General features: G+C 33.4%; 1 protein-coding gene and 1 long non-coding RNA gene across 2 annotated transcripts; both read left to right on the forward strand.

Annotated features, from left to right (window-relative positions):
- The first annotated feature begins 6,592 nt into the window (after nucleotides 1-6,592).
- Nucleotides 6,593-7,053, forward strand: LOC114378299. Its single transcript, XR_003659295.1, has 3 exons — nucleotides 6,593-6,678; nucleotides 6,750-6,851; nucleotides 6,936-7,053. It is a non-coding gene; the product is annotated as an uncharacterized LOC114378299 (long non-coding RNA).
- Nucleotides 7,054-10,000: 2,947 nt separating this feature from the next.
- On the forward strand, nucleotides 10,001-13,581 carry LOC114378845 (G-type lectin S-receptor-like serine/threonine-protein kinase At4g27290). Its single transcript, XM_028337446.1, has 7 exons — nucleotides 10,001-11,279; nucleotides 11,703-11,813; nucleotides 11,911-12,068; nucleotides 12,146-12,356; nucleotides 12,476-12,713; nucleotides 12,793-12,943; nucleotides 13,027-13,581. The coding sequence occupies exons 1-7, from the start codon at nucleotides 10,001-10,003 to the stop codon at nucleotides 13,321-13,323; spliced, it is 2,445 nt and encodes an 814-aa protein (XP_028193247.1). The 3' UTR covers nucleotides 13,324-13,581.
- Nucleotides 13,582-15,054: the final 1,473 nt, after the last annotated feature.

The following is a 15,054-nucleotide window of genomic DNA, read 5'->3' on the forward strand; positions in this document are numbered from 1 at the left end:
GCAAATTGGAGGTTCCTTGGATGAGGAATCATCACCCATGTCATCTGAATTTAATTTAGGAGAACAAACAGTTTCTTGCATTAGAATATTATTATCCAACTTCTCACAATTTTCCAGAGATTCCTTTTCATCTTTTTCAGAATTTAGCCAATTATCCCGAGATTGATGAATATTCAGGAAAAAGTAAACTTGCTTCTCCAACTTCTTCAAACGTTGGGAAATATATAACCTTTCATCTTGAAACTCCAATGGTGAATTTTTTACAGATTGAACATTCTGTTTTTCCAGAGATGTGGGTAGAACTTCATATTTGTCAGATATATTAGTATTTTCAGAAACTGACTTTCCAAGGACACTTTCATCCTTTTCAATGCAAATGATCCAATCCAATATCTTTCACCTTCATTTCAAAGTTTGTATCCACCGTGTTTTCCAACATTGATTCATCAGGGAACTTCTTCCTATATAACTCAAGCTTAGCTTCCAACTCTTCTATCTCTTTCTCCTTCTCAACAAGAAGGCAATTAGCTTTTTGCAAAGCTTCTGTTTCATACTCAGACTCCTCATCCATCATGTGTACCCAAAACAATGTTCCAAGATTTTATAATCTATAGTCTATATATTGTATATAACTTTGATAATTTTGTATGAAATCACATTTTTTCTATTGTAGGATTGTAGGGTTGTAGGATTGGAAGTAGAACTGAGTTTTAAGTTGCCGATTGGAGTTCCTTTCTTATGAAAAAGCTTCTCGGCTATAAAGGAAAATGTAGGAATAGGTAGCTATGAGACACTCCCACTCTTAACTGATGGAGAATTTTGGTAGATGTAGATGTAGATTTTTTTTTAATAAGTAAGCAACAACTTGTTTTTTGGGTATTTTGATACAGAGGCCTAAATGAAATCATGCATTAGTAGAGTGGAGGGACATGAAAGAATAACATGTAATTGCTTCTCTGCAGCTTTGGTTAGAAAGATAAAATCTAATACCTAAGTAAAATTTCGGCACAAGGTTTGAATTGAAAATATATGTTTAAAAGAGTTTTTTTTTTCTTTGATTGTTTCTCATTTCTTAGGATAAAGTCGCTTATAGAGTATACATGGAGAGTTGGTTTAATAGTAAAGCGAAATGAACAAGGAGATGGAGAAGAATTTTTTTTATGTGGGAGGAGCAAATCTTTACTGAATTTTTTAATTTACTCTCATAAATTCCTCTTAGTAGATAATGATGTGATGAATGAGTATGGAAGTTGGACAGCTCTCGTTTTTATTTATAGTAAAATCTGTATATTCTTTGCTTGTGGGAATTTTCCGAAAGTTTTGAAGATGCATAACTCCATTGAAGTTTTTGTTTTTTGTTTTTGGAGTTTAATGTTGGATAGATTAACAACTAGGATGAGATTATGTAACTCTAGACCATGAGGACACAAATTATTTGTCTCATGCTCAAAACCATCTAAGGTGTGGTCAATTGTATTGTATATGCTTGGATTTCTTTTGATGTTGGCTTTCTGTCTACATGTACTGCTCACTACCTTCAACATAGACGGATGGTGAAAGGAAAAACCATTGAAAGGGTTTGGATGTTACTCTGGCATGTGGTGGTTTGGACATTATGACTGAAGAGAAATAATATTAAGTGTATAAGAGGCTCACTTTGACTTCTTACTATTGATTATGTCAAATATGTCTCATGGGTATGGTTAAAACCACAATCAAGGAATGTGATGTGAATCTTATGTTGTCGGATTGATAGGCTAACCCTTCGGCCTTGCACCTGCGTAGCTAAAGTGGAGGATGTGACTTTGCATATTGAATTTCTTTTTATTTTTTATTTTTAAATTTTGTGGGATGCTAACATGTTTCACATGCTAAGTACAGTAATTATATCATAGGTTCCTTACTTTGTGGTGCATGGATCATGGATGAACACTCCTTGTGCATTATCTATTTATATCCCTGTTCATAAAATTATTTTCTTATAAAAAAAACAGGATAAATAGAAATAAAATTTTATTTGCACTTTTTTTTCTCACTTATTCAAACATAGAGAACTCATGGTACTTATGGACCCTTTTTTGGTTCAAAATGGCATAAACTTACTTTTCTGCGTAAATGATTCTCAATTAGTACAATCGTTCCTGTACATTGTAACTGATTATTTTATCAAGCATTACTCCAATTAACCAATTAATAGTGACCCTTTTTTTATTATCAGTATTACCAAAATCATTGAGAGGTATCGCCAATGTCGTTACAGCAAGTCACACACTGGTGATTCATTGGAACACGATTCACAGGTTTCTTCTTTTTTGTTCACTGGTGATTCATTGGAACACGATTCACCGGTTTCTTCTTTTTTGTTTTTTATTGATAAATGTTAATTTATTAGAATATTAGTTTTGTTACTAAAGAAGATAAAATTCTTGACATCTTTCTTCTTCCCTTAACAATTAAACTTAACTTATATCTATGTTTCTTCTTCCTTTTCCCGTGTAACAATTTCTTTTAAATATAAGGGGAAGAAAAGGCAACCCTAAAAGTTTTCGAGTTAGTGACTATGACTAGAATTAATGTAGCCATAAAACCGCTTAATTTCTAGCTGTTCAACACTGTTGTAAGCTCAATTTAATTATATAAATACGAGGTTATGCTTATATCAATATACTATTTTACCATATGTAAGCCCCTTCCACTTCAATACTTCCAAATTTCAAATAGTTCTCAAGATTATTTGTTTTCGATTATTCTAAGTGGATGAATTTGTGCTGAACTGTAGAATTGTTGGGATATGTGATTCTATTACCAGCCTAATAAAGCATATAAAGTCTACTTGATAAGAACACAAAAAATAAGTGGTTAATTTGGCATTGATGCAAGCAATTTCGGCTTCGATTTGTAGCACACTTGCTCCAAAAAATAAGTGGTTAATTTGCTTTTTCTTTTTTGGCTATTAAGGTCAGATATATATATATATATATATATATATATATATATATATATATATATATATATATATATATATATATATATATAAAATACTAACTTGTCGTATATAACACTAACTTAATTTCCTTATTTTTTTTAAAGCTTGTAGCTGAAGTTCTTGAGAGGTGCTGAAATTGGTTAGGCAATAACAAAAGACACATTCCCCTGCTTTCATTTACTGGAAGTTCAAAGGTACTTCATCTCTCTCTTATTTTGATTAAACATTGTAATCTTTATTTTTATGTGTTTACAACGTACATTACATTTTTATGATAGTATTTTTATGTTACGACCTCTACTAGTTAGCTATCAAGTGTAATTTATTATAATTTTTTGTAATTCATTGTTTTGTTGGTTCCATTGGTTTTTATTCTAAATACCTATTCTTATTTTATAACATATATGGTAGTAGTTGTAACATAAAAATTACTATTGAATCTTAGGTTATGCTTCTTCCCCCACCAATTATTCTTTTTAGTTAGAATAATTATTATAGTTTTTCTTCTTAATTTATATTATAATTTTGTGGGGGACTTACTTTTTTTTAATACAAATTATACTATGTTATATTATCATAGTGTGATAAATTATTTTAATAAAATTGTTTAGGTATCTTTTGTAATGGATAAGTCATGGATTTCAAAGGCCAGAAACTCAATTGATTACTCCATTGGTTTGAGTAAATTCTTAGATTTTGCTTTTAAGAATGGAGCTGTAGGAGAAATGATTCGGTGCCCATGTCCAAAATGTGGATTTATGAAATGGCAAACTAGAGACATAGTTGAAGATCACTTGCTATATAAACCATTTCCTCAAAACTATGTTATATGGGATCTTCATGGTGAAAAGCAAGCATTAGAATCTTCTTAAGTGGAAGATGTTTTCCAAGATAGTGGTGTTCAACCTCAAAACCCAATGGAAATGATGATCAATGACGCATTTGAACAATATAGGCAACATGACCCTAATGTAGGTGCATCACAACCATTAAATGAAGATGAAATAGTAAATGATGAACCAAGAGAAGATCATAATGGCTTTTATGAGCTTCTAAAGGACGGGAGCCAAACATTGTATGAAGGAAGCAAGTACACAAAATTAGAATTTATAATCAAATTATATCATATAAAAGTTTTGTGTGGATTAAGCGATAAGGCAATGACTATGATATTGGATTTGTTAAATGACGCATTTGAAAAAGCAAAGTTTCCTCCTTCTATTTATGAGGCAAAGAAAATTATTAACAAGCTTGGTCTTAATTATAAAAAGATAGATGCTTGTCCAAAACACTGCATGTTGTATTTGGGAGATGATGAAAAAAGTTTGGATGCTTGTAAGCATTGTGGTACATCTAGATGGAAACCCAACAAGAAGAAGAAAATAGCTGCAAAGGTTTTACGTTACTTTCCATTGAAACCAAGATTGCAAAGATTGTTCACATGTCGTAAGACTGCAAAAGATATGAGATGGCATGTTTTGGAAGACAATAAAGATGGGTTGTTAAGGCATCCAAGAGATGGAGAGGCATGGAAGACATTTGATTTAATCCATCCTGAGTTTTCTTCAGATCCTCGAAATGTTCGTTTAGGCCTTGCTACTGATGGTTTTAATCCTGCTAGGACCTTGAGTTCTACCTATAGCATCTGGTCAGTTTTCTTAATTCCATATAATCTTCCACCTTGGATATGTATGAACCACACTTCCTTCATTCTATCAATGATCATTCTAGGCAAGCAATCTCCTGGAAATAACATAGATGTGTACCTAAAGCCCCTTGTAGAAGAGTTATGTGAGTTATGGAGTGGTGTGGACACCTATGACTCATCCTTAAATGAAAATTTTAGAATGCGAGCAACTCTTATGTGGAAAATTAGTGACTTTCCTGGCTTAGGCATCTTATCTGGTTGGAACATACACACAGGATTGGCTTGCCCAACTTGCAATTTAGATGCGGAACCTTGTCGCCTTCGAAATTGTAACAAGTGGTGTTTTATGGGGCATCGCCGTTTTCTAAGTAGAAATCATAAATTTATATTGAACCATGTTCGCTTTGATGGAAGCATAGAAGAACGAAACCCACCATTAAAATTATCTGGATCTGACATTTTTCGACAAGTGGAACATATTAATACTACATTAGGAACTAGAGCTATTCAAAATGGAACAAGAAAAAGATCTAGACAAGAAGTCACACAGTGGAATAAAAGAAGCATATTCTTTGAACTTCCATATTGGGAGTCTAACTTGTTACGACATAATCTGGATTTTATGCATATTGAAAAAATGTATGCGACAATGTCATGTATACATTGCTCCATGAGAAGGATAAATCAAAAGACAACCTTAATGCTCGAAAAGACTTAAAAGAAATGGGCTTAAGGCCTGATCTTTGGCCAGATGATAATGGAAAGTATCACCTTGCTTTGTTTTCACTAACACGTGGTACCAAAAAGTTATTTTTGAAAACTTTGAAGACTATTACAGTACCAGATGGTTACTCAAGTAACATTTCCAGATGTATTGATGAGAAACTTAATAAAATATCTGGGTTAAAAAGTCACGATTGCCATATTATTATGGAACAATTGCTACCACTAGCAATTCGTAACTTGTCGCCAGACCATGTGACTTCTGTCTTAGTGGAGTTCTGTTCTTTTTTTAGAATACTTTGTGGTAAAACTTTAAATCTTCCAGAACTTCAGTTGCTCGAAGATCGCATTGTGGTTACACTATGCCACTTAGAAATGTTATTCCCTCCATCATTCTTCACAGTTATGGTTCATTTAACTGTTCATCTTATAGAGGAAGCAAAACTTGGAGGCCCAGTGCATTATCGATATATGTATCCAGTAGAGAGGTAAAGATTTAAATAATTTAAATTTATGATGTTATATTACAAATATCTTGCTTGTACACTCTTTAATTGTTAGTTATTTCTATATGGAATTAGGTCACTTAAAATCCTTTGTGAGAAACAAGGCACAACCTGAAGGATCCATAGCTGAGGGGTATTTAGCTGAAGAGTCTCTTACCTTTTGTTCTCGGTACATTGAAGATATCGAGACAAGGTTCAATAGACCTAAACGTGTTGTGATAACCCAATTGATAATGAGACCTTTTTTGTGTCCTCTATCTTCCCACAAATTGGAAAACCAATAGGAGCTTGTTCAATGTTCACTTTAACTCCAATGCAAAAATTGCAAGCTCTTCGATATGTTATCTTTACTATTCTTCATATATATATATATTATTTTGCATATGATATTTGATAAATTTGTCTTTTTTTTTAGCCTCGATTTTATTTTAAGATTAATGAAGCTGGTGCAAAACGGTATTGCAAATTGAGTATGGGAAGAAAATGGGCTGCAAATAGGCAAAGCTTATGGAATAAATTCAACGATCCAACCAAAACAAGAGATAAAATCATAAAAAATGTGCCGATAGGCATAGATAAAGATCAATGGGCTCATTTTGTTCATTATCGTCATAAACCATCCACATTGGTACAATTAGATTGTTTTAATTATTGAATTGTTTTTATAGCTAATTATATGATTACTATTACAAGTTGTAAACTTGAAATTGCTTTACATATAGGAACTTTGTAGGAGAAATAAAGAAATTTGAAGCAAGCAAGTTATTCCACACACTGGTGGATCCAAAGCTAATCCTAGAAGAAGAAATGAGTTGGTAATGACACTAAATGTTAACTTTTACTAATTAAAAAAGTTCAATGTTTACTTACTCTTTATTTATCTTAGTTGTTAGAAACTGGGAAGCTACCAAGTCGTGGACAATTATATATTGAAACTCATAAAAGGAAAGATGGATCATTTGTAAATGAAGCAGCAAAGACTATAGCGGTATGTTTTTCTTTAGTAACATTGTTTTCAAGGATTGTGCTTAATCTTAAAACTTTTGTAATTCCTTTTATTACATGTTTGCAGGAACAAATTGAAGTAGGATTGACTCAAAGCATAGTTGATGAATCTGAAGTTTCTCCTCTTGATGTTGTTGGTAGAGTGTTAGGGTTAGAGCACTCTGGGAGAGTGCGATGCATGGGATTAGGAGCTGTTCATTCTAATACATTCAGGAACACAAGACTTCGAGCTTCTAGTCTGAGCTCTTCTTCATCTGGTGTTGGCTTTCCATCTTCAAACCAATGGCAAGAGAAATACAACAATTTAGAATCAGCTTTTAAGGCCTACATGATAATGAAGGAAGGAAGGATCCCTGAAGAATTAGCTAGTTATTTCACTCCTGATCAAACACATGTAAGTAATTAATATGCATACATCATTATGTATATGTGAGGTATCCTAAAACTTGTTAGTATAATACACAATGTACTCTTAAAACTGTTTTACATATGTCTATAGTTTATTAATTTATTCACGCATATTAGTTAGAAAATATATTTTGTAATTGGTACGTGTGTTTATTAAGCTAATTAATTTACAGTTTTGTAGGTTGATTTTATAGTTAATAAAAAATATTAAGGTAGAATTTTATTCATTTTGGCTAGCTCTTAATACTCTTTATCTCAAGTTAGGTCTTTAAGTAAACATACATGACCAAGGTAATAACCATGCATAAGTTTAGAATATTAAAACAATTGTTTAGAATTGATTATTTTTATTGATGGTCATTATGATTTAGTATGTGTGATACACCCTTGTATATAGTATATGTGACTAAGTGTTTTTACTTTTCTTATTTCAGCTAAATGATGCTTCAAGTGTTCCTAATACACCTTTGGATGCAAGAGGATCTTCTGGTGCTAGCAACCCTTAGTTTGCTTATAATGTATTTTGGATTTAAAGTTTAGTACAATACTAATATTACTTTGTTATGAATTTTATGTCATACTTTGATTTACAATAGAAATTTGAATTATAAATCTTTGAACTATATGCTATTATTTTGGTTATTGAAATATAATTTTTACGTCCTCATTATGAGTTTTTTTATTACATTTTTTTATCGATATCATAAGAAAATGAAAAATTATAATACATGTAGATTATGAAACTAAAATGAGTATACAAAATCATTATATACAAGAAAATAAGGAGAATTAGAAAATCAATTGTAAAACATCTATTGCTAGCATGATTTAAAAAAAAAAAAAAAAAACCCTCCATAGTATAGTTTTAAAACCTCTTTTAATAAACTTCCGCATTTAGCTTAGGTTTAAAACCTCCTACAAAAAACTTCCTTATTTAGTGTAGGTATAAAAACCTCTTCCAATAAACCTCCACAGTTAGCGTAGATTTAAAACCTACTTTAAAAAACCTCCACAGTTAGCGTAGGTTTAAAACCTCCTTTAAAAAACCTCTGCAGTTAGTGTAGGTTTAAAACCTCTACAAAAAAACCTCTGCAAAATGTTCTCGATACCAGAGGTTTTCGAAAACCGCCGCTAATTGCTTGTGGCGAATCTAACTGCGGAGGTTTTTGAAAACCTCTGTAATTTATTTTGCGGAGGGTAAAAACCTCCACTAAACGAAAAAATAACCTCCATTTTTTAGCAGATTTGTTGTAGTGAGAAGAAACAGAAGATAGAGAAAATTTATACAAACTTTAATTGGTCTGATATGATGACCAGAACAATACCAACCAAGAAGGTTAAAAACTACTGTCAAGGTGCTGGTATAGTGGAACACACTAATTATGTCGAAAGGGGGAGATTTGTTGGAAATTCCTCCATAATTAATGTTGGTTCACATTAAAGTAAACATGAAAATTTAAATATATGGGAAATTGAAGAGCACATTCGAAGGCATGCATAGGAAGTTGTGGAGCACTTTCCAAGGGTTTGGAATTGATTTCTTTGACCTTTAGACTTACACATTTCACTTAGGAAATTGAAAATTAGAGTTACAAGGAGCTTTGTTTGTGAATGTAACTTATTTATTGACATCGGTCACTCACTCTTGAAGGAAGCCACAACCCTCTCCTATAAATAGGGAGGCCTGTGAAGAGTTGGAGCATCCCATCCCATCCCATCCAAAGAGAAGTAAAGCAAAAGTGATAGTGAGAAAGAGAGTTATAGTTTCCATCACACTTGGTGAAAATTAAGAAATTGAAAATCATCCTTGATGGATGAGGTTGAGAGATATTCTTTTCTATCAAAAGAGTTATTGTAATCCTAATTTTAATAGTGGAGATATTTACTAACATGATATCGTGGTTTTTACCTTTTACATTGAAAAAAAAATTCACGTTAAAAATTCTTGATGTCATTTTTCTACTCTCTATTCTTGTTTTTCCGTCACTAAGGGCCTATTTGAGTCTACAAAGAGAGAAATAGTGGTGGTGTTTTTCAACAATAACTAATCACGAAACTATTACATTAATAAGAAAATTAAAGCTAATTGATAACCACTCTTGCAGGTGCCAGCGCGGCACAAAGTCCTTATGCAAAACAGAAGGGGTCTTAACGTTTGGGTAGCTCTCCTTGATTAGGCCCAGTACTCTTGTGTTGTGTTGGTGCTTCACTTTAACTTGGGTTCAGACAGGACATCTATGTCCGTATCAAAGTGTGGTGGACTGTGTGGATGGCAATGGTGTAGTCCATTTGGAGGCACAGAAACCACATCATATTCAACAATGGCACCTGAGACCTTGAATCCGGGTTTGATGATTGCTTATAGAAGGCTTGGTTCTGGTGTTATGGGAAAGTCAAACATTTTTTATTAAGCACAATTGGCAGTGCCTCCATCAGTGGAATGTGATTCTGGTGTTGTGGGAAAGTCAAACATTTTTATTCCATTCCATATGGCAATTGACCTTAAAATGATCTCTAGTCTCTACCATTAACAAACAACAGTCTTCTCACAATTGGCACTAATCATTAAGCATTGTAACATTTTTTATTCCATTCCATACGGCCTGCCTTTATAGCAATTTATTTAATTTCTTCTCAATTTTTTTATATGCATGGTCCATTGGTCATTCTCTGCCTCTGCATAATCAAGAGCGCTTTACTCAACGTAAAACCTCATCTTCCATAATGGTGTATAGCATCATAATGTTATGTATTTGGTTCTTCTTATTGTTGGGAACTTCCACTTCACTAGACAGTTTGGCAGTGGGTCAATCCCTCCGAGATGTTGAGAATGAGTCTTTGGTTTCAGCAGGTGGAATTACTGAACTGGGTTTCTTTAGTCTTGGCGATTTATCAAGACGATATTTGGGTGTGTGGTTCAGAAATATAAACCCTAGTACAAAGGTATGGGTGGCTAACCGAAATACACCTCTCAAGAAAAACTCAGGAGTTCTGAAACTCAATGAAAGAGGGGTTCTTGAGCTTCTCAATGATAAAAACAGCACCATTTGGTCATCCAATATATCAAGCATAGCACTGAATAATCCAATTGCTCATCTTTTGGATTCAGGAAATTTTGTAGTGAAATATGGACAGGAAACAAACGATGACAGCCTCTTGTGGCAGAGTTTTGATTATCCAGGTAACATATTGTTGCCAGGAATGAAACTTGGATGGAACTTGGAGACTGGTCTAGAAAGATTTCTATCATCTTGGACAAGTTCTAACGATCCTGCTGAGGGAGACTACGCTGCAAAAATTGATCTTAGAGGATATCCTCAAATAATTAAGTTCCAGCGATCCATTGTGGTATCAAGAGGAGGATCATGGAACGGCATGTCTACATTTGGTAACCCGGGTCCAACTAGTGAAGCATCACAAAAACTTGTGTTAAATGAAAAAGAGGTGTATTATGAGTACGAGCTTCTTGATAGGTCGGTCTTCACAATATTGAAACTGACCCATTCAGGCAATTCGATGACTTTGGTTTGGACAACTCAAAGCAGCACCCAGCAGGTAGTCTCAACTGGGGAGATAGATCCATGCGAGAATTATGCCTTTTGTGGTGTAAATTCTATATGCAATTATGATGGAAACGTTACAATATGTAAATGCTCGAGAGGATATGTTCCCAGTTCTCCTGATCGATGGAATATAGGAGTTTCATCTGACGGTTGTGTTCCAAAGAATAAATCTAATGACAGCAACAGTTATGGAGATAGCTTCTTCAAGTATACAAACTTGAAATTGCCAGACACCAAAACATCATGGTTTAATAAGACGATGGACCTTGATGAATGTCAGAAGTCATGCCTTAAAAATAGGTCTTGTACAGCATATGCAAATTTAGATATCCGTGATGGAGGAAGTGGCTGTCTACTTTGGTTTCATGGTCTATTTGATATGAGGAAATACTCTCAAGGGGGACAAGACTTGTACGTTAGAGTCCCTGCTTCAGAATTAGGTACATGATCACTTTTTTGTTTTTGATTTTGATTTTTTCCCTTGGTTTCTGTGCTCTCTTTTATTGTTTGGTTTCTGTTTTATTATTGAATTATTCCAAAAGAAAAGGGTGGACTAGGGTCGGGACTTGAGAATACTCAAAGGTGAGTTAAACAAATATTCTATTATTGCAGCTTGAATTGTCACACTCAAGTGGAGACAATAACTGAAACGAAGATCTGGTTTGCAAGATTTTGCTCATAACTGCATAGGAAGTTATTAATAATGCACGTTATTTATTATGTAGCATTTATTTTCCAAATTGAATACAATATCTTTGTCCCCCCCTCAATCTATAGAAGCTAGACTCACTTTCTCAGTTTCAAGCAATAGAACTTATTTTACAATTTACAGTTGTTGACTGATCTTGTTCTGTTTCTTTTAGATCATGTTGGCCATGGAAACATGAAGAAAAAGATAGTAGGAATCATTGTTGGTGTGACTACTTTTGGATTAATCATTACATGTGTATGCATATTGATAATTAAAAATCCTGGTAAGTATATATGGTTTAGCATCTAGCGCAGGCTATTATGCACATAAACGTAACATGTGTCAACGATTTTACACACTATTGTTTTCCCACCAATCAGGGTCTGCAAGAAAATTTTACAGCAACAATTACAAAAACATACAGAGAAAGGAAGATGTTGATTTGCCAGTTTTCAGTTTGTCAGTTTTAGCTAATGTCACCGAAAACTTCTCAACCAAAAACAAGCTTGGAGAAGGTGGCTTTGGACCAGTATACAAGGTAATGTAGAAAACTATTATCCAGAACTTACATGTTCCTGAAAAGCTTTCTTACTATAGCAGAAGAATTTTTTTCAGGGAACCATGATAGATGGGAAAGTGTTAGCTGTGAAAAGGCTTTCAAAGAAGTCTGGACAAGGGTTGGAAGAGTTCAAGAATGAAGTGACATTGATTTCCAAACTTCAGCACCGTAATCTTGTAAAACTTCTTGGTTGCTGCATTGAAGGAGAAGAAAAAATGTTGATTTATGAATACATGCCCAACCACAGCTTGGACTACTTTGTTTTCGGTTAGAGCCCTTATAATTTGTTCTAAACATCTATTACGATCTTCTAACTTCATATTTGTAGTTTATGGAATTATGAAGACTGCAACTACTATAATAAGTACATATGTGTATTTGACTAGATGAAACGAAAAGGAAGTTGCTAGATTGGCATAAGCGTTTCAATGTTATTACTGGCATTGCTCGAGGACTTCTCTATCTTCATCAAGACTCTAGGCTGAGAATTATTCATAGAGATCTTAAAACTAGTAATATTTTACTGGATGCAAATTTGGATCCCAAAATATCAGACTTTGGGTTGGCGCGATCATTTTTGGGAGATCAAGTTGAGGCAAACACAAATAGGGTGGCTGGAACATAGTAAGTTTCTATATGATTATAATTGTTTACATTACCTTGTCAAGTTTTAAGTATTTTTCTTTGAAAATTTAATTTTCAGTGGTTACATGCCTCCTGAGTATGCTGCACGGGGGCATTTCTCAGTTAAATCGGATGTCTTTAGTTACGGCGTGATAGTACTAGAGATTGTAAGTGGGAAGAAAAACAGGGATTTTTCGGACCCAGAACACTACAATAATCTACTTGGACATGTAAGCATACTAATATGACTATGTTTCTAACTGATATATATTCAATTATTTCCAACCCATTAATTTAATTCTCACCATCTAAGGCGTGGAGGTTATGGACTGAAGAGAGGGCATTGGAACTATTGGATAAACTGTCAGGAGAATGCTCGCCCTCTGAAGTCGTACGATGCATACAAGTAGGCCTATTATGTGTGCAACAAAGACCACAAGATAGGCCACACATGTCATCAGTGGTATTAATGTTGAATGGTGACAAATTACTGCCAAAGCCAAAGGTTCCTGGATTTTACACTGGAACAGATGTTACATCTGAAGCGTTGGGAAATCACAGACTGTGCTCAGTTAACGAACTTTCCATCACAATGTTAGATGCAAGATAAGAAATTGATGCAAGAAAAATTTAGGGCTTCACCTTCCTATGTGGGATATATTGTTTATTTTAGCTTACATAATTAGTGAAGGTGCTATTACGAGCTCCTGTGCTTTATCTTTGTTTAATGCATCCAAACACACCTTACTACAGAGTTCTACAAGACATAAATCGTTAATTGCAGTTTCCAGTAGAATATGGTTGTGAAGCTTTTCCAGTTCTTGACATGAAACAACTTAGATTTCTCTGAACTTTTTCCGCACATCACAAAAAGGAAAAATTTGAGAAGCTTTATCTCACAAGTTGTGACTGTTTAAACTTGTGACTTTTGTACAAGAGTACCAAATCTGCAGGATGAACATAATCAATTTTAAAGGTATGCATGATTGATAATATTGTCAAAAGAAAAACAAACTAATACTCATTTCCAAAAATGTTATATACTTTTAACACTTTCTTGTTGAGAGTATTAAACACTAGACATAAGCTTGTTGCTTAAGTCACATTGTTGTTATCTGTTTGCTTCGAACTGTCAGTTACCTTCACAGATATAAGAATTTATATTTGAAACTGGGTTTCAAGCTCAGCTGAAAAAGTAAAACATTGTCAACTGAAAACTTTGTAGTGAACCAATTTGTGTAGAATTTCGATGGACTAATTTCAGATGGCATTGTCATGGGAAGCGTTGACATTGGCAAGGTAGGTTAATCAAAGACTTTGACTTGGTATTGCGAAGTTCTATTGACCACGACCTATTCTCTATGAAGCCTTTTTTCTATACCGCCAAGTGGGTAACTAAATGGACTCTATCATTAACATATAACTATAGTTGTATTCTTTCTAAAAAGAACAAAAAAAACTTGAGTGTTTTTACAGGAAACTAAAATGGACTTTATTATTAACATAGAACTATAATAACTAAGGGAAGATTTAGTAGGAGAGAAGCTTTTTGGTTTTCCGAAATATTATGTTTCTCAAAAATATTTTTTAATTGGTTTCCCACGAAATATTTTTTACGCGAGGTGAGAATTTTATTTTTTCAAGTTTAATTTTTTTTACTATAATAAAAATATCATGTTATACTTTATTAATTATATAATGTAATAAATATTTAAAATAATATATAAAAATATGTGTAACTCTTTAATTTTTAAAAAATTTCAATGATCAATTAAACAAATTTTATTGATTCCTATTAAACATGTTTATCAGATTCATGATTCCTAGATATCAGACATGAAAAAACTTCTTCCCTACCAAACACCCCATAATAGTGCAGGGGAAACTAAAATGTACTCTACCATTAAGATATAATTAATAGTCGTCTTCTTTCTCAAAAAAGAAATAGTCTGACTGATAAAAAAATAGAAATAGTCTTCTTTTAACAACAATTTGCACTAAACATTAAGCATATTGTTTGATTTCTTCGCATTTTATTATATGGTCATCCTCATCCTCTGACTCTGCATATCAAGAGTGCTTACTCAACGCTAAACCTCATTTCCCTGATTAAGTATTCACCATCGCTTCTACAACATAATGGCGCGTAGTATTATAAGTTATGTATCTGGGTCTTCTTATTCTTCCACATGTTGGGAATTTTGTAGTGAAATATAGCAATTTGGTCAGATAGATGTGTTCCAATTTGCGAATGCCAGAGAGGATATGCTCCCGAGAGGATATGCTCCCAAGTATCCTGATCAATGGAATATCGCAATCTGGTCAGATGTATGTGTTCCAA

This window comes from Glycine soja, chromosome 12 (genome assembly GCF_004193775.1).
Source record: "Glycine soja cultivar W05 chromosome 12, ASM419377v2, whole genome shotgun sequence".
Lineage (NCBI taxonomy): Eukaryota > Viridiplantae > Streptophyta > Magnoliopsida > Fabales > Fabaceae > Glycine > Glycine soja.

Bases quoted from the DNA above. Each gene is read 5' to 3' on its own strand.
- LOC114378845 (XM_028337446.1), top strand. From the start codon at position 10,001: ATGGTGTATAGCATCATAATGTTATGTATTTGGTTCTTCTTATTGTTG. The intron at 11,280-11,702 runs GTACATGATCAC...TGTTTCTTTTAG, and splicing joins AGTCCCTGCTTCAGAATTAG to ATCATGTTGGCCATGGAAAC. The intron at 12,069-12,145 runs GTAATGTAGAAA...AATTTTTTTCAG, and splicing joins GCTTTGGACCAGTATACAAG to GGAACCATGATAGATGGGAA.